Below are 19,199 nucleotides of genomic sequence, written 5' to 3'. Positions count from 1 at the left end.
ATTCTGTAAATTCAGCTCAAACACATTAGGCCATTTTTATTGACTGACTTTTGTGAAATAATGATTTTTTCTCTAGAGATCTATCATACATAGACATTGACATACATGCATATATGTGCATGTAGTGAGTGAGGCATTAGCTCTGTACTACAGGGACTGTTCACCTTTCATTTATATGTAGCTTGGAAAACCTTTTTGTAGATTAACAATAGTCTTAAAAACCCTTTTTATACGTTAGTCAAAGTTCGTTATTTTCTACTGTTTCCTTCAGAGCAGAAGATTTAATCTCAAATTAGATAGCTGGATTATAGAGTGAATTCTTTTCCCCTTTTCCAGACTGTAAAGTCCTTATTATAAGTGTGGTTGAGAATTTGCTGTAATTAAACTCTTAAATGACAGTATCTGTTGTAGATGTGCTATTAGTTAAATGCTTCATTGTCTTAGATCTTTTGTAATAGAGTTTATTCACATGAATAAACCTTTGTTTCTTTGTTAGATTTGGCAATTTTCATAAGGTAAATTTGAAATAATTTTATTTGAGGGTATGGTTATGACATTTTTTTCACATTTTAAAGTTCAAGAATTAAGCAGAAGTCTCTATGGTGCTTTTTCAATGAATATATATAAATTCTGAATTATATTTTCAAACATGAAATTAACTAATGCAAAATATTTTACTACAGATGCAGCCACTTTCCTATTTATTTTTTATTGTTCTACATGTTCTTTGGTTAAAAAGTTTTGTGTATTAAGCTTTTCTACATTTAGGAAAATTTCTTTAGGCTAGACTCTCAAGTAATGGTATTATATTGTTGGATCAAAGTGTGTGAACTTTTTTAGCAAGTTGTTGATTTATACTTACTGCCAAATTGGATTTGAAAACTGTACCAGTTTATTGCCATCAATAGTATTTGAATATCCATTTTTTTTACATATTATTTAATTAAGAATTTAAATCCCATTGTTGCTTTAATATGTATTTGTTTGATTCCCAGTAAGGTTTAATGTTTTCTATGTTTCAAAATTAGTTGTGATGTTTCTTATTGCTTCTGCCCATTTTCTATGAAGTTTAGAATTTTTGTTTTCATATTATTAAGTTATTTCTACATGTAAAGTTTAATCAAAAGTATCTAAATGTGTCACCCCTCTCTGCTCTCCACCCCATTCCCTTCTCCCCCCCCCCGAAAGTGAAAGTCGCTCAGTTGTATTTTGCGATTCTTTGCGACCACATGGACTGTATGAATTCTCTAGGCCAGAATACTGGATCTTCCCAACCCCAGGGATCGAACCAGGTCTCCCTCATTGCAGGTGCAGTCTCTCCCAGCTGAGCCACAAGGGAAGCCCAAGAATACTGGAGTGGTAGCCTATCCCTTCTCCAGCGGATCTTCCCCAGCCAGGAATGGAACCGGGGCCGCCTGCATTGCAGGTGGATTCTTTTTACCAACTGAGCTATCAGGGAAGCCCCAGAAAACCTGACCGAAATTAAATCAGACAACAAACTGGGGAAAAAATGTTTGCAGAAAACATCAGCGGTTTAATATTTTTATCTGGCCACATATCTTGGGTCTTTATGCAGCAGGAATGGCACAAAGTATGATCTTTTACTGGAGACCCAAAGCTAACATTATGACTATTAATTATGATTAATAATGATATGTATGTAATAATGACAGTGCTATTACAAGAGTTGTCCTCAGGCCTTCTGAAGGAGGCATGGGGGTGTTTGCTCCTAGTCTCATTAGACCATACTGGTTTTATGCTTTATTTATTGTTTTTGCCACATCCATATTAGTTGCTCATCATCTGTTTCTTCTTACAGTTATTAATGTTTTTACCAGTAGCTATAACTCAAATTTCCTTCTCTTTTTCTAAATGTAATATGGTATATTTGTGTATATACATTCTTGCACTTTTAACAATGAATTATGAACATTTTTTCATTTCATTAAACATCTTCAAAAATGTATTTTCCCATTACCTGCATATGGCACAATCTAATTATTTCTCTCATCAGATATTTAGGTTACCAGTGTTTCACTGCTACACTTTTGCCATAAACTTCATTATAAATTGTTTGGATTTCTGATTAATTCTTTAAAACCGTTTTTTAGAATAAAAATTACTAGGTCAGAGGTTACAAAAGGTTTATTATTTTAATTTTTTCCCATTTACTCCTTTTTTTTTCTTTTAAAATAGGTAATAGAAGTACTGGGTAAATAAGCAAACAGAAGAATGTTTATGCAGTTAAAAATAAGTCTGCCTCTAATCCTAGGCTCCCACTCCCTAGGGATAAAAAATCCTGCAATAAAAGATATTGTTTGGTTACATGTTTTCACCAGAGGGGGAAGCTTGGAGAGTGACACTTGTTGCTCCTGTGCCTGTATGTATATGAGCTGTCGCTGGCGGAATATACACGTGTATGTGTATACTTCAGTTCAGTTCAGTTCAGTCGCTCAGTCGTGTCCGACTCTGTGACCCCATGAATCGCAGCATGCCAGGCCTCCCTGTCCATCACCAACTCCCGGAGTTCACTCAAACTCACGTCCATTGAGTCATTGATGCCATCCAGCCATCTCATCCTCTGTCGTCCCCTTCTCCTCCTGCCCCCAATCCCTCCCAGCATCAGAGTCTTTTCCAATGAGTCAACTCTTCGCATGAGGTGCCCAAAGTACTGCAGTTTCAGCTTTAGCATCATTCCTTCCAAAGAACACCCAGGGCTGATCTCCTTTAGAATGGACTGGTTGGATCTCCTTGCAGTCCAAGGGACTCTTGAGTCTTCTCCAACACCACAGTTCAAAAGCATCAGTTCTTCGGCGCTCAGCCTTCTTCACAGTCTAACTCTCACATCCATACATGACCACTGGAAAAACCATAGCTTTGACTAGATAGACCTTTGCTGGCAAAGTAATGTCTCTGCTTTTGAATATGCTATCTAGGTTGGTCATAACTTTCCTTCCAAGGAGTAAGCATCTTTTCATTTCATGGCTGCAGTCATCATCTGCAGTGATTTTGGAGCCCCCAGAAATAAAAGTCTGACAGTTTCCACTGTTTCCCCATCTATTTCCCATGAAGTGATGGGACCAGATGCCATGATCTTCGTTTTCTGAATGTTGAGCTTTAAGCCAACTTTTTCACTCTCCACTTTCACTTTCATCAAGAGGCTTTTTAGTTCCTCTTCACTTTCTGCCATAAGGGTGGTGTCATCTGCATATCTGAGATTATTGATATTTCTCCGGGCAATCTTGATTCCAGCTTGTGCTTCTTCCAGCCCAGCGTTTCTCATGATGTACTCTGCATAGAAGTTAAATAATGGGAGTGTACCATATAAGCTATTCTGCATCCTATGTTTTTCACTTGTACATTTACACTTCCATATTTTACCGTTTAGGCACTGAATGCTTTAATGTTTGTAGAGTCTTTGCTACATTCATTGGTGAAATTTTAAAATATTGTTTATGGCTGGGTGGTTGAATATTTTTCCTTAGGATTATTTACTGGCCATCGGTAGCCATTCTTCTTACTTGGCCTTTAACGTCCATTCTTGCTCATTATTTAAAAATTAAGATTTTCATGTTCTCGCAGGTCATAGTATATGAGCAGAATGTATTAAGCATGTTAGCTTTTTGTTGTCCTATGGGTCATATATCCATTTTTCTCAGTCTATTATTGCTTTTTAGTTTTATTTGGTTCTTTTTGAGGGATCATCAGAGTTTTAACATCTTTTTGTATTTTTTTCATTTTTATATATCTTTAATTCGCTTCTAATTATATATTTTGTGACTCATAAAAAAAATCTACGTTTGTTAGAATTACGTACCAAATAAAATGTGATTGGAATTACCCCCTTTCCTTTTGTAAACAGTTTAAAAAATTAAACTGTAAACCTGGTCCACCCCAACTTACTAGAGATTTTGAATCCATGAAGCCTAGTTGAAATAGATTTCACTCCATCAGAATTGGAGATTGATAGAATTTGAATTGTGAAGTTTTGTCAGTGCCTTTTCTGTCCTGCCTCCTATGGCGCCGTGAGCGTATATGTGTGTAACTTGCAGACGGTGAACTGAATGTGCATCACATTTGTAGCTGATATGTAATTGGTGTTTTGAGGGCAGTGCCAAATGGGCTCAGGCTTTAGCTGTTTTCAGTGTTCCTCCGTTTGTAACCTCTGTCTTTGCTCTTAATTTAAAAGTGTAGTGCCTGCAGTAACCAGGGAGTAAAGCAGGTCTTGAGTTATTTCAGATTTGGGTCTCTCTCTAGAGTTGCTGGTCACATGATTTTGTTAACTCAGTCATTGATATCTATTTGAAATTTAGAATGAAATGAAAAAGATATATGATCCATGAACCTTTGATATACTTTTTTGTTAATCAGTGTTTAAAAAAAAAAGCGTGTCTGCTTTCTGGAAGCAGATTAGCTGCATGATTACTAATTTTTTTTTCTATGTAATTGAATTACATTATAAGACACTGGGGTTTCCCTGGTGGCTCAAGCAGTAAAGAGTCTGGCTGCAAAGTGGGAGACTTGGGTTCGATCCCTGGGTTGGGAAGATCCCCTGGAATAGGGAATGACAACCCATTCCAGTATTCTTGCCTAGAGAATTCCATGGACAGAGGAGCCTGAAGGGCTACAGTCCATAGGGTCACAGAGGGTCAGACATGACTGAGTGACTAACAACTTTCACTTTCATTTCATGAGCCACTAGATTAAATAGCCACTCTGTGTTTTTTCAAAAGTAGATAAATTTCTTAAAGATCCTAAAAAGGAAAAGGAACATGTTAATATGACAGTGTACGCATTTAAAATATTTGTACATTCAGTATTTAGATTTTCACTGTTCAGTAGAAATTGAATCTGAATAAAGTGTTTGGTGATCTCATGTCACTGGGTAAGGGACCAAGCTGTGTCCCTTACCCAGCTTGGGATGGGTGCACGGATGGACAGGTGTCACTCCCCACTCCCCTGGAAACATTTGTCTTCATACAAAATTAATTTATTCCAGGGCTTTTCCCTCAGAACCATCTGAAGGCTCTTATTTCTGGTGACCCTAATGCCTCTGTAGGAAGCTAATGGGGATCAACAGTATCTGTACTTGAAGGTAAAATAAATACTTCTGTCACTGTGGCGCTTAGTGGTCCTTCAAGGAGCAGGGGAGGAGCGAAAGGAATGGCAAATGTGGGCGCGACTGTGGCATCGGTGACTTGGTAATACGTGACAGAATTAGCTGCGACATAATTAGCTTGGCAATGTAATATGTGACATAATTAGCTGAAACTGTTGCAGTCATTGTTACTATTTGCTGTGCTCTCCAATCTTTTCAACAGCACTGCAAGGAAAGTATCCTTCCCATTTTGCAAATGAGGAAACTGAGACTCAGAAATTATGTTTCCTTGAAAGTGAGCACGGGTACTGTAAACAGACGGAGAAGGTGAATTTAACACTGGACATGGTCAAGTTAAGAGAGAACTGCCTTGCTAGAAATTTCAAACTGATTTGGAGAAGCTGGTTTGTAGCTTGGTAGAGAGGATTGGACTAAAGAGATGGGTTTGGAAAATCCTGTGCACAGAGGCGGGCTTCCCACGTGGCGCTAGGGGTAAAGAACCACCTGCCCATGCAGGAGGTGTGAGACACGCAGGTTTGATCCCTGGGTTGGGAAGATCCCCTGGGGGAGGGCATGGCAGCCCACTCCAGGATTCCTGCCTGAAGAATCCCCATGGACAGAGGAGCCTGGCAGGCTATAGTCCATGGGGTTGCAGACTTGGACACCATGACGGAAGCGACTTAGCAAGCATATACAGAGATGGTAGTTAAAATTCGGTGATTTGCTAGTGATGTATTTCACAGTCACCACGGCAGTGGAGTTGATTAATTGTTTACCTGTGTGATGGTCCCTGCCACTCTTTCCAGAGCACAGGTCCTGACTGCCTGGGAAGCATTCATTTTGTTCCAGGGAGGTGATAGAATGTTAGGATACCTTAGGTGGCATTGTAGGTAGATTTTCTCAGCCCTGTCCTGCTTTATCACTCTGTTGGTAAAAATATGATGTGCTGCTACAGCTGAGATTTGAAGGATAGGAGGACAGGCACACACCTAGGAAGATGCTTCAGAATCTTTAGTTTTATAGTTTGAAACCCCTTCCTCTCATTGATTCTCTGCCCCCACCAATACATCTTTTAGAATCACTGTCCTGGAGTCATTCAAAGAGGGGAGATTGTTGCTTTAAATTCTACTCATAAAGAGATATACTTTTTGTTACCTAATTAACTGGGAGAAACATTTAAGAAATACATTATCTTCTTTAATATTACAAAGAAGAGATTCCAAGGAAGTGGCTTGCTCAACTTTAAGGAATGGTTTGTATTGCAAGGACACAGCTAAGCCGAGCCCTGGCCTTGGCTGTTCTGTGGTCAGTTCTCTTGCCCCATCGCCACCCCTGGATCTACCACCATGCCCCTGCTTCACTCAGCGCCTCTCAACTTTCAGCTTCTCCACCTTGGTGGAACATCCTTACCACTGGGCCCTTGACTTGGACCTGGCTTTCTTTTCTAGCCTTCACCACTGGTTTGGCTCTAGGCCCAAGATTTTACAACCCGCAGGAATAACATGAGGCTCTAGGGCAATAGCAGGAGGGCCATGATGCCACTGGCAGGCAATTTTGAGGCTTTGGTCTCTCCAGGCGAAATTCACAGATATTTTCTCTTTCAAGATGAAACCTCCCATCATGGTCAGGGCATCATGTGATAGGGTTGAACGCAGTTACTAGAGGGACAGGGTATGTGGAATATGTGTGTGTGAAGAACGTGTGATAAGAATCACCACTGGGGTTTGTTTGTTTGAAACTCCAGGAACATTTCAGTTCCCGTATCCCATATGATGTATGTTGGGAATGAACCTTCCCCACGGAGCATCACACAGGGATGTGACATGTGCCTCAGCTGTGTTAGGGCAGAAGACGAGTTGAGAAGCACCGACCTAGAAGATGGCATTCAACTTGAAGAGAATAGATGTTTCTAAATTATATTCCTATACTCACTGTCAACAACATGCTTTTCATCTACGAGTAACTTTAACATGTATCTATTCATGGTGCTTATGAATGATTCTCATCTTAAGGGTCTGACAGTTTGGGAATGGAGAAATAATTAAATGGACAGAGCAATGATTATATACAGGCTTTCCCTTTTCATAACAAGTACATGTTATGTTTTCATAAACATGAAGAAAATACTCATTTTTGCAAATGCCATCAGTCTTTAACAATCATAAATTCACTTGGCAAGATAAATGGTGTGGCTGCACAGAATTGTGGTTATTGTTACATTGTTTTGTTTACTGTAAACCTGGCTCAATATTGGTAAATATAGTGTAGCAGAAACTGAAGTGTTGTGAGCTATCTGGGCATTGGTCCAAGATATCATTAAAAATACTGCCTCAGACTAATTTGGGTTTATGAATAATATTTTGTTAACAGCTTAACTAAAATTGAGCCACATGGTCTAGCTTAAAATTCTGAATCCACTAGTTAATGAGAGTACTATAAGTGGATAGTGCATACTTAATATTCTGTATTTGAGTGATGAATTTATATGTACTTTTGTGTTAACCTTTGAATTGTAAGTCCCCAAATGCCTAATATAATCTAGTATCTTTAAAGTTTATTTAATGCTGTGATTTGCAGTTAATCTGAGTTTCTTATAAACTAAAATATTGTTGGTTTAACAATAACATCTGAGGAGGAGAAAGTGCTGAACAAATATTACAGTGGATGTTCAACATCCATTTTGGCATATGGATGTATAAACAGGTGAAGTTTATAATAACATTCACTAAAAAGATGGAAGGATATAGTGTTGTTTTAAAAGTCCAATTATTTATTATACTAATAATTATACCTTAATATAGGTTATGGGAATTATTAATGTTTGGTTTTAAATTTATAATTCATATTAAGTACAAAAGAGAATTTAGGGTATGAAAAATTAGATGATACAAGACAAAAATAATCCTTATTTAGGTGTTTCTTGCCAAAAGATACAATGTGCCTTATTCTTTTATGTCCTATTTTAATTAAAGTTTTTTCTGAACATACATGTATAAACTCCCATTGAAAAGATGTTGGAAGAGTTGATTTTCTGTCACTGTTAGTGTGAAAAATACTTTTGTAATGAAAAGGTGTATGCATTGTTTAAAGAATGAATTTTAAATATACCTCTTCTCAATAAATATTTTTTTCTTTTCCCAGGTTAGCACTCTACGTATATGAGTATCTGCTCCATGTAGGAGCTCAGAAATCGGCCCAAACATTTTTATCAGAGGTATGTTACGTATATTTTCTGTATTGTATTTTGATATCCTATATAAGTGAATGAAAAATAAAATGTAAGTTATTTGAAAATTGTGAATGTTCAGTTATCCAAATGCATAATGTAGTCTTTGTAGATTATTGGAAGCATTTGCAGTATCTCAAAATGCATTTCCGTGCAAATAATTTTCTACTCAACTTTCTAGCCTTTTCTCCCCCCTGAGGAATAGAAACTAATAGTAACCTCAGCAACAATAATCAAGAAAGCATATTTGCTTTAAAAGGCAAACACCATCATATCTCTAGTTTTAGAAATATTTTATTTTGGCATTATTCACAGTTTTGGAAAATATGGTTTTTGTTTTTATTTTGTATAGATAATCGTGGGTTGATGACCGAACTTAAGTTAGACAAGATTTTGATAATCTTGCTTCAAGTTTTTGTTTCTATTTTTCTCCTTCACAATTTTTAAACCTTAAATTTTAGCTTTCATACAGTGTTACCTTTTCTTCTTCAATTTATATAATAATGAAGAAGAGGAGGACTTTACTGAGTTATATTATGTGTGAGCATATTATCTATAGTTCTTCTAAGAAATTTGCAAGGCATCTGGCATTATTTCTGATTTACTGATAAGAACTACAGGACTCAGGGAGTTTATATAACTAGTTTGTGGTCACACAGCTAAGTAAGTTATTGAACTAGGATTCAAACCTTCAGTTCAGTTCAGTCGCTCAGCTGTGTCCGACTCTTTGCGACCCCATGAATCGCAGCATGCCAGGCCTCCCTGTCCATCACCATCTCCCGGAGTTCACTCAAACTCACGTCCATCGAGTCGGTGATGCCATCCAGCCATCTCATCCTCTGTCGTCCCCTTCTCCTCCTGCCCCCAATCCTTCCCAGCATCAGAGTCTTTTCCAATGAGTCAGTTCTTCACATGAGGTGGCCAAAGTACTGGAGTTTCAGCTTTAGCATCATTCCTTCCAAAGAACACCCAGGGCTGATCTCCTTCAGAATGGACTGGTTGGATCTCCTTGCAGTCCAAGGGACTCTCAAGAGTCTTCTCCAATACCACAGTTCAAAAGCATCAATTCTTCGGTGCTCAGCTTTCTTCACAGTCCAACTCTCACATCCATACATGACCATAGGAAAAACCATAGCCTTGACTAGACGGACCTTTGTTGGCAAAGTAATGTCTCTGCTTTTGAATATGCTATCTAGGTTGGTCATAACTTTTCTTCCAAGGAGTAAGCGTCTTTTAATTTCACGGCTGCAGTCACCATCTGGAGTGATTTTGGAGCCCAGAAAAATAAAGTCTGACACTGTTTCCACTGTTTCCCCATCTATTTCCCATGAAGTGATGGGACCAGATGCCATGATCTTCATTTTCTGAATGTTGAGCTTTAAGCCAACTTTTTCACTCTCCTCTTTCACTCTCATCAAGAGGTTTTTTAGTTCCTCTTCACTTTCTGCCATAAGGGTGGTGTCATCTGCATGTCTGAGGTTATTGATATTTCTCCCGGCAATCTTGATTCCAGCTTGTGCTTCTTCCAGCCCAGTGTTTATCATGATGTACTCTGCATATAAGTTAAATAAGCAAGGTGACAATATACAGCCTTGACGTATACATTTTCCTATTTGGATTTCCTATTTGTTCCATGTCCAGTTCTAACTGTTGCTTCCTGACCTGCATACAAATTTCTCAAGAGGCGGGTCAGGTGGTCTGGTACGCCCATCTCTTCAAGAATTTTCCACAGTTTATTGTGATCCACAGTCAAAGGCTTTGGCATAGTCAATAAAGCAGAAATAGATGTTTTTCTGGAACTTTCTTGCTTTTTCCATGATCCAAGACCGGGAGCTGACTGTGGCTCAGATCATGAACTCCTTATTGCCAAATTCAGACTTAAATTGAAGAAAGTAGGGAAAACCACTAGATCATTCAGGTATGACCTAAATCAAATCCCTTATGATTCAAATCTTAGGTCCATGTTAATTCCAAAGCCCCTGTTTTTCCCTCTGTTTCTGTGCTGTCCAGTATGGTAGCCACTGCCTAACTATGGCTTTGTGAGCACTTGAAATATGACTGATCGAATTGAGAAGTGCTATAAATATGAAGTTACACACTGGATTTTGAAGACTTGATGTGAAAAAAAGAATACAAAACATCAATAATTTTAAAAATTTGATCACATTGACAGGATAATATTTTGGATATATTAGGTAAAATAAAATTACTAGTGTTATTTTTCTTTTTAAAAGTAGTTACTAGAAAATTTTAAATTATATCTGTGGCTCTCATTTGTGGCCTGTGATTATATTTCTGTGGGACAGTGCTGATCAAAATTATATTGTCTCTAGTGATCTAATGAATTTGCCTCTACAAGATCAGGGACATGACAGGCAACCCTTTGACCAAAGTCCCTGCCTGAGGTACTGCCTTCTTGAGATTCACTACCCCCCAACAAGCACACAAGTAAATAAACACAAGTATCCCCCCAATCTAATTAAATTAATTAATTAGTATATGTGAACCATTGGGGCCTATTTGCAAGTAAGAAAATTGAGAGGTATGCTCAGAACTTAAGTCAATTGTTTTACCATAGAAGGAATTTATGCAGGGTAATAAAAATGTGATTTCAAAGTATATTTAAATCAAAACAAGTTTAACATATCTATCCCTGATTAAATTGTAAATTAGAAGACTTTGGTCTATAACCTTTCTGAGTCACAATCACTTTGATGTTCCAAAGGAAGCAACAGAGATTTCAAACAGGATACTTTTAATAATTATATTCTTAATCACTGCCAACTTATATTTAAAAGAAACTAAAGTCAGTTATGGAGATTTTAAACTTTTGTTTTAATGCAGTTGAAAACGTGATGAAAGGAGTTACTGATCACTTTTCCTAGATAAAGAATTGTTTTGTATTGGCTCAACTTTCTGAATCTGTTTTTTCTTGCCAACATTCATAATCATTTCATCAAACAAAAAAAATGTTGCTAACTTATTTAAGGACATTCAGATATTTGGATTCAAATAAGTTATGTAGATTAAGCAGGTAACTAGATACTGTACTGATATGCTTCTGAACTCAATGGAAAATGGAAATACAACGTTTTCTAGTGCTATTTGGTAAAAATAAAAGTATAATTTTAGAAGAGATTTGCACATTTTTAAACAAGTATTTACCATGATTTTATTTTCTCCGCTTGCATTTGGAATACAAAACTGAGGATTTCTCCATTATCAGTCTGGTTTGATTTCACAAGAGGAATCAGTTAATTTAAGCTGAAAAGAAACTCCTGTCACCAGGAAGATATACAGTATTACTGGACTTTGGAAATGGGTGTATGTGATCCCCAGGAGAGTTACATGAAAACCATTGAACATAAGGCAATAGTATATATTTTTGTGGGTACATATTTATGAACATGAAGTAAAGTAAAAGGTCTGAAAGAATATACATTCCAGAGTAGTTGTTTGTGGGAGTGCGGATGTTAAAGTATTCAAAAAGGAATTTTTATCCTGCAATAAAAAATATTTGTAGGGTTTTTTAAAACAAATATACACAAACACACACACACACACACATATGTATTTGTATAGTTAAAATTATCTTGATTTTAAAAGGAAAGTTTGGAGGTAGATTTGTAATAGGCCACTGCTGAGTACACCCTAGAGTTCTAGATACAGTCATCCCTCCATATCCACTGGGGATGGATTCCAGGACCCCGCTCCCCTCCCCTGGGGATGCCAAAATCCACAGTTGATCAAGTCCCTTATGTAAAACAGCACAAGTCCCTTATGTAAAACAGTGTTTGCCTATAACCTACACTCATTTTTGCGTGTATTTTAAATCATCTGTAGGTTATTTATAATACCTAATACAGTGCAAATGCTGTGTAATAGTTGTAAATACAATGTAAATGATATGTAAATAGTTGCCCATTGGGAGCAACTTCAACTTTTTGAAACTTTCTGGAACATTTTTTTCCAAGTATTTTCTACCCATGGTTGTTTGAATCTGTGGATGTGGAACCTGCAGATAGGGACCGTTGACTGTAATTTCAGTTGGTAAAATTTCAATAGCTTGCTGTATTGTCCTCCTTCATGCTTTAAGTTTCCATCATACCAGCTGCTTGTGTCTGTCTGTACATACCATGAGCTTTAGTCAGTGTATTCACTGCCTAAAATCTCCTCCCCGTCTCTCCTTGATTAGCTCAGAGGTAGCTTTTTCTAGGAAAGCTTTCTCAGGGCTCCACCACCCTGTGCTGATAGTGCATTCTTAACATGAAAGCCTTTGCATATTCTTCCAGGAAGCTTGGACTTATCATCTTGGCAAAAGGGAACTTTTATTCTTTTAAATAAAAGAATAGCATCATTAGGTTTGTACTGTAGTGTCTGTGTGAATGGCTGTACCCATCCTCTTAAACTATGGACAGTGTAATCTTTTACAGCTTTATATCCTATTTAGCATTGCTTTCTCTCTACTTTCACTTGGATTGTCTAGAAAATTTAGGACTGCTTGTTGTAGAATGGGACTTCCCAAATGGTGCTAGTGGTAAAGAACCCAGCTGCCAATGCAAGAGATGTAGGAGACGCGGGTTCGATTCCTGGCTGGGAAGATCCTTTGGAGGAGGGCATGGCAACCCACTCCAGTATTCTTGCCTGGAGAATCTCATGGACAGAGGAGCCTGGCAGACTCCTTGGGGTTGCAGAGTCAGACACGACTGAAGCGACTTAGCACTATCAGCACGTTGTAGAATGACTTCTTAAGTCAATTGTGTAGTAAAGGACCATCTTACCTAATTCTTACGCTATACTAGATTTTTACCTAATTCAGTACTGTTAAACAGGGAACTTAAAAAATGTGAGACTTACTTATTTGAATCGGATATTTTTGATAAAAAGGAAATGACTGAAGTGGCACCAGTTACTCAATGTGGCACCAATTATTCAATGTTCTTACTCTGGTTCAAGGTGAAGTAGAATGCTTCTTCCAGTTTCGGCTTTCTCCCTCAGGATGAGTGAGGATATGGATGACTATGACATTAGTGAGCCCTTGTCAGCAGGATTTTTTGTGCTGGGCCACCTCTTTCATTTTGTGTGGGTTTGCCGTCTGGACTAAGTTGTGAGAAGGTCAGGTTGGAACTCCAGGCATCATCTGAGCAAGTAAGATGTGAATCTCAGCATCTAAGTTCTCACTTGGGCTTAGCCTTTCTGATAGTGCCCTTAGCTTAGCCTGTCAGAAATTGGATTGCTTTTGGTAGCTTTGGTTATCAGTCAAAATAGTAGGACACTCATTAGTCCAGCAGTTTTTTTTCCTAGTTAAAAGTGATAGCATTGGACTAAAAATAAAAGTTAAAACATTTGTCGAGCCAGGTTGTATTGACCAGCTCACTGTTACCTCTGATTCATCATAGATTCCAAACCATGGCTAAATCCTAAATGTTACTTTGGACTCATTAAAAACTATCTTTTTGCTGGATTATATTGTTCCATTTTAGATAAGATAATTCCTGTTTATTCCTGAAATTTTACATGGCATTTGTGCCTCAGAATGAGGCAAATAAAAAAGAGTGTTGCAGAGATCCAGATTTTCTCTTCTTAATAATTTTACCTTGTTTATACTTTATTACTAACCCTTATTTGCCATAAATTAGCCAGTAAGGTGGGAGAAGGCAATGGCACCCCACTCCAGTACTGTTGCCCGGAAAATCCCATGGATGGAGGAGCCTGGTAGGCTGCAGTCCATGGGGTCGCTAAGAGTCAGACACTACTGAGTGACTTCACTTTCACTTTCCACTTTCATGCGTTGGAGAAGGAAATGGCGACCCACTCCAGTGTTCTTGCCTGGAGAATCCCATGGACGGAGAAGCCTGGTCGGCTGCAGTCCATGGGGTCGCACAGAGTCAGACACAACTGAAGCGACTTAGAAGCAGCAGCAGCAGCAGCCAGTAAGGTAGCCAGAAATAGAAGCTTAAAGACATCTAATGGGTGGCTTCTTCAGATTTTGTTAGGAATGCTAAATTACTGAACTCCATAGACTCAAAAATTCTGTTTATTTTTTCATCTATGTGAAGAGAGGAAATAATAGTAGTGATTTCCTTGCATGTTTCTTGAACTTGAACTTGGAGACAACATAGTATAATGGGTCAGAGCAATGACTGTGGGGCCACACTGCTGGATATGAATTGTGTTCTAAATCGTATTTACTTATTCCCTTTTCTCAATTATGAAAAAAAGATAATCATAGTAGTACTTTAAAGTTGTGCTGAGGTTTAAATGAGTTAGTACATATGAAATAACTTGAAAAACCTGGCATGTGGTAAGTACTCAAAAGTGCTATTTTGAAAATTCTTTTCTATCTTGTGTAGTTTATTTCTTTAAAAATAAAACTGTAAAAGAGGATGAGATGGTTAGATAGCGTCACCAACTCAGTGGGCATGAATCTGAGCAAACTCCAGGAGATACTGAAGGACAGGGGAGCCTGGTGTGTTGCAGGCTGTGGGGTTGCAAAGAATCAGAGACAACTTAGCGACTGAACAACAATAATATAAATATATAGCCTGTGTGCCATATAGCTCCAAGTGTCTGTCACCTGGATAGCCCACAACCCTCCTACTTCCTAGGGTTACCTTTTCTGCCAAAATGACTCCAACTCAAACCCTAATGTGACAGATTGTCTCAGGTCCTCTTTCATATCTCGGGCTTACAAGAAGGGGGGAGGTTGTTACATTTTACTTGCTATAATTTCTTGCCTTCACTCAGTATTGCAGCACTGCTACTCTTCCTTACGGCTGATGCCTTTTCTTTGCCTCAGCTTTCCTGTTGCCCTTTCCTAAAGCCCCACGAATGCATTGGTCTTGGACATGAAGGATTCTTACTGAAAGTTAGGGAAAAACTGAAGACAATTAAGTGTTGATTAAGTACAGTACAAGCAACAACATTGGCTTGGATGTTAGACACAACTATTCTTAAGTTCTTTGGTCTTCTTGCCATAGAGAATTTCTCACCAGCTGTTGTCCTGAAGACTCCTTCTGCCTTTTGTCTTGTTGAGTCCTCACAACTTTCCCAATTGCTCCTTTTCTGAATACTCCCAGACCCCCAGACTACTCCTTTCTGGAGACTATTAGCAACCTCCTAAATCCTGGTTATTTTATTATGTAGAATATTAGCTATCCGTTCTTTACTTTCAAACCATTTCTAAGAGCCTCTGCCTTTTTGGGCCAGAAATATGAAGGATCCATCAAGGAGTTTTCCCAATTTCCCAAGAAAAAAATTTCCTTTATAAAGACTTCTGCATTCCTTCTAAAGCAGAACAGCACTATTCACTAAAATTTTCCGTGATTATGGAAATGATCTTTAATCTCTGCTGTTTAGTAAGTTCTCCACTAGTCACATGTGACAACAGAGCCCTTAAAAAGTGGCTAGAGAAATCGAAGAACATTCAATTAATTCTATGTAAAGAGCCACATGTGGTTAATGAGTACCACATTGAATAGCACAGTTTTGAATTACATCTCCTTTAGAGTGCAGTCAGATTTTTCTTCCTGTTGTACATCTGTTTGCTTTAATTTTTAAAATTAGAATGTAAAAGTTTTAACTTTTATTGCATTTAGTGTATAGCTGCATCTATACTTCTATACATGGGCGGTGTTAGAAAATTAGTATAAACAGTAGATTATATTTAAATTAGAAGTCTCAGAAATTTTTCTAGGAACAAACATCTCCCCAACCCAGGGATTGACCCTGGGTCTCCTGCATTACAGGCAGATTCTTTACCATGTGAGCCACCAGGGAAGCCTATACATAGGTATTCAGATTCTTTTCTTAATATAGGAACTAGCTTTATTCTTTTATGATATTAATTTTTGTAATATTGGTTTTCAAAAAGTATGAAAGGACTTGGGAATACTCTGTAAAGTTTGGATTTCATGAGCTTCGGATGTACTGCTGTGCTGTTGGCGATGCTGTTGAAGTAGATCTAGATCCTCTGAAGTGGTCCCACACTGACAAAGCTGCTGCTGCTGCTGCTAAGTCACTCAGTCGTGTCCGACTCTGTGCGACCCCATGGACTGCAGCCCACCAGGCTCCTCCATCCATGGGATTTTCCAGGCAAGAGTACTGGAGTCGGGGGCCATTGCCTTCTCTGACTGACAAAGCTAGAACCCCCCAAAAAAGGTGCTACCAGCATCCAGAATTGCCCCACCTCTACTTTATTGCCGATTCTGCAACAAGCAACCACTTTTCTTTTGGAGCCAGGGGCAGGCAGCTTCTCTTCTTCCTCCTGTCCTTTGATCTCCTACTAGTATCTCCTGATAGAACTTAAGGGAAACTAGCTGGCTAGGAGCCTAGGAAATGTAATTTTCAGAATCCAAGTACTGAGTGTAGAATGGAGGATATAGGAGGGTGGGTGTGGGGCAGAGAGGTAATAGGTAAATGACTATATACCTTGCCAGAGCAAATAATGCTGAAATAATAAGTATATGTGTGTGTATGTGTGTGTGTGTCACAGATTCTTTATTATACACACTGTGCTTTGATTTTTGTTTTACTTGACTCTAATTGTTTTCTGTCAGTTCGCTAAACTTCATAAATATTCTCTTTTTGTGGTTGTAGCATCTTTCATTCTATGACCTGTGCCATAGTATAGTTTACCAGTCCCCTTACTAATGGACATTTATATTGTTTCCAGTCTTTTTCAATTAAAAATGATGTTTCATTGAAAATTGTTTTATATATAACTTTGCACATGTGACCATATTAATAAATTCCTAGAAGAATTGCTGTATCAGAGAGTAGGTTCATTGAAATTTATAATTTTCATTTATAAACCATATGGCATATCTTATTCTTGCCAGTATACCGTTCATTCATGATTCAGTGTTTGGCTCTGCATTTATATAGAAATGCTGAAAACAGTAGATCATATTACAGCAACACTGCCTAATCACAGACCAGGCCCTTAGATGTAAAGTATGGTGGTAGGCACTGGCCTTCCAATTTACAAGGTTACAGGAGAATACAGCTTTTAGCTGGACTGATGATGGAAGGAAGGGAGGTGGGTGATTTAAAGAGCAAAAGCCTAAGGACTAGGGAAAACATACAGAGGCTGTGATAATACAAGAAGAAAAAATAGAGAGAAATTATTTGCATAGATACCATTTAAGCACCTAAACAAGCCTGAAGCCCATGAAACTCAGTACAACAGAAAATGCCTCTTCATAGACAGCAGAAGAATTGTTTCTAAAGTGACTTTTGACATTTAGAGGTGTTTTCTGGCTATCCCTCAACCTCATCCATCATTATGTTTGCTAAAAAAATTATATGTATGAATATGACTTCAAAATGGAAGTCCTTTACCTTTTTCCAGAGATAATAGTTGTAAGTTTGGTGTCATTTTTTAAGTATACATACAACCAAGTTCATACATACATATTCACACATATGTTTAAACAGAAAAGGTTTTATACTGTATATATTATCCTGTAGCCTTTCTTAATCTCATTTGAAAAACCAGTCTATGATAGCCCTTTTTCCATATAGATTTATCTTATTCTCTTTAATGATTACACACTGTTCTGGGTGTTTAAGTAGTAAATTTTATTTTGCATTCACTGTTTGTGAATGTTTTTCAGGTTGTTTCTAATTTTCATTGTTTGTAACAGTGCCGCAGTAAATGTGACAAAGTTTTCTCTAGATCAGGTTCTGTTTTCCTGAATATCATCTCATGCTTTCTCTAAATAAATATTATCTGGAGTAGTAATTTGGGGCTTCCCAGGTGGCTCAGCAGTAAAGGATACACCTGCCAATGCAGGAGACATGGGTTCGATCCCTGGGTTGGGAAGATCCCCTGGAGGAGAAAATGGCAACCCAACCACTATTCTTGCCTGGAAAATCCCATAGACAGAGGAGCCTGGCGGGTTACAGCCCGTGGGGTCATAAAGAGTTGGGACACGATTAAGCACGCATGTAACAAGAATAGTAATTAGTTTGGAGGCAAAAGACTACCATTCACTATTGGAAACATATTCCTGTGTAGAACCATCTCCTCTTCGTAAATACCTTGCGCATTGGTTGTTGTTCCCTGAATAACTGTGAAAGGATGACTTTTGTGTTAACTTAAATATGTTTGACCAAAGTTTTAGCTGTTTCTTCCACAGACTTGCGATTTAAAGTGATAAAGGTGAACTTCACTCATGATATAGAAAATAATATTTTGAGGATGAAAGAGATGATGTTTATGAAACATTTTGTTTCTGTTAGGAGTAATAAGATGTCATACTGTTTAAAATACAAATACGTTATCTTCAGACTTCCTCTTACAGAAGACCATATCAAATATAAATCATATAGGTGTTTTCCTAGAGTACCTTATCTCCTGAAACATCTGATGACTGGCTGTGGAAGTTGTAAAAGTGCAAGAAAATGACTGCTTAGTAGGTGATGTGGTGGAGCAGGACTCTTGTTAGACCGTGAATCTAATAACCTCTAGCACAGTCTGTCATTCAGACCTAGTCATGCCGCTTTGACTCTTCGTAAGTCATCTCACATTTTCCTTTTAAGTATTTCACAGTTGTGTTAAGTAAAGTCAAGATGAGCTGAGATGAAATATAAGGACTCTACTTTGAAAAACTTCCTGTTTATATGCTTAGGATGATTCCAGGGATTAGGAATATTAGTATGTCTGGGGCACATCTGTGAGGTGCATCATTATGCCCTTTCAAGAAGACATGGACTTGGGAAAAGATGGTAAGAGAAAAGATTGAGAGAAAAGATGAGACACAGGTTTTTGACTAAATTATAACTTTAGCAGGATGTCAGAGCTTTATTTCTCATAAGACACATTAAATACCATTTCTTATTTTTCATGAACCAAAAAAGATAAAATATTGA

General features: G+C 37.9%; 1 protein-coding gene across 8 annotated transcripts in view; it reads left to right on the top strand.

Annotated features, from left to right (window-relative positions):
* SSBP2 (single stranded DNA binding protein 2) overlaps positions 1-19,199 on the top strand; it is a 400,682-nt gene that overhangs the window by 169,070 nt on the left and 212,413 nt on the right. For all 8 annotated transcript variants that reach the window (XR_008707889.1, XM_055563053.1, XM_055563014.1 and 5 more), the window contains exon 2: positions 8,240-8,312. Coding sequence is in view for 6 of the 8 variants with exons in the window: in XM_055563014.1 (XP_055418989.1) it covers positions 8,240-8,312 (73 nt within the window). In the remaining 2 variants the exon portion in view is untranslated. The remainder of the gene's footprint in view (positions 1-8,239; positions 8,313-19,199) is intronic.

This window comes from Bubalus kerabau, chromosome 1, assembly GCF_029407905.1.
Source record: "Bubalus kerabau isolate K-KA32 ecotype Philippines breed swamp buffalo chromosome 1, PCC_UOA_SB_1v2, whole genome shotgun sequence".
Taxonomy (NCBI): Eukaryota; Metazoa; Chordata; class Mammalia; order Artiodactyla; family Bovidae; genus Bubalus; species Bubalus kerabau.
Note: the sequence above shows the minus strand (reverse complement) of the source record. Positions and strands in the feature narration are given on the sequence as shown.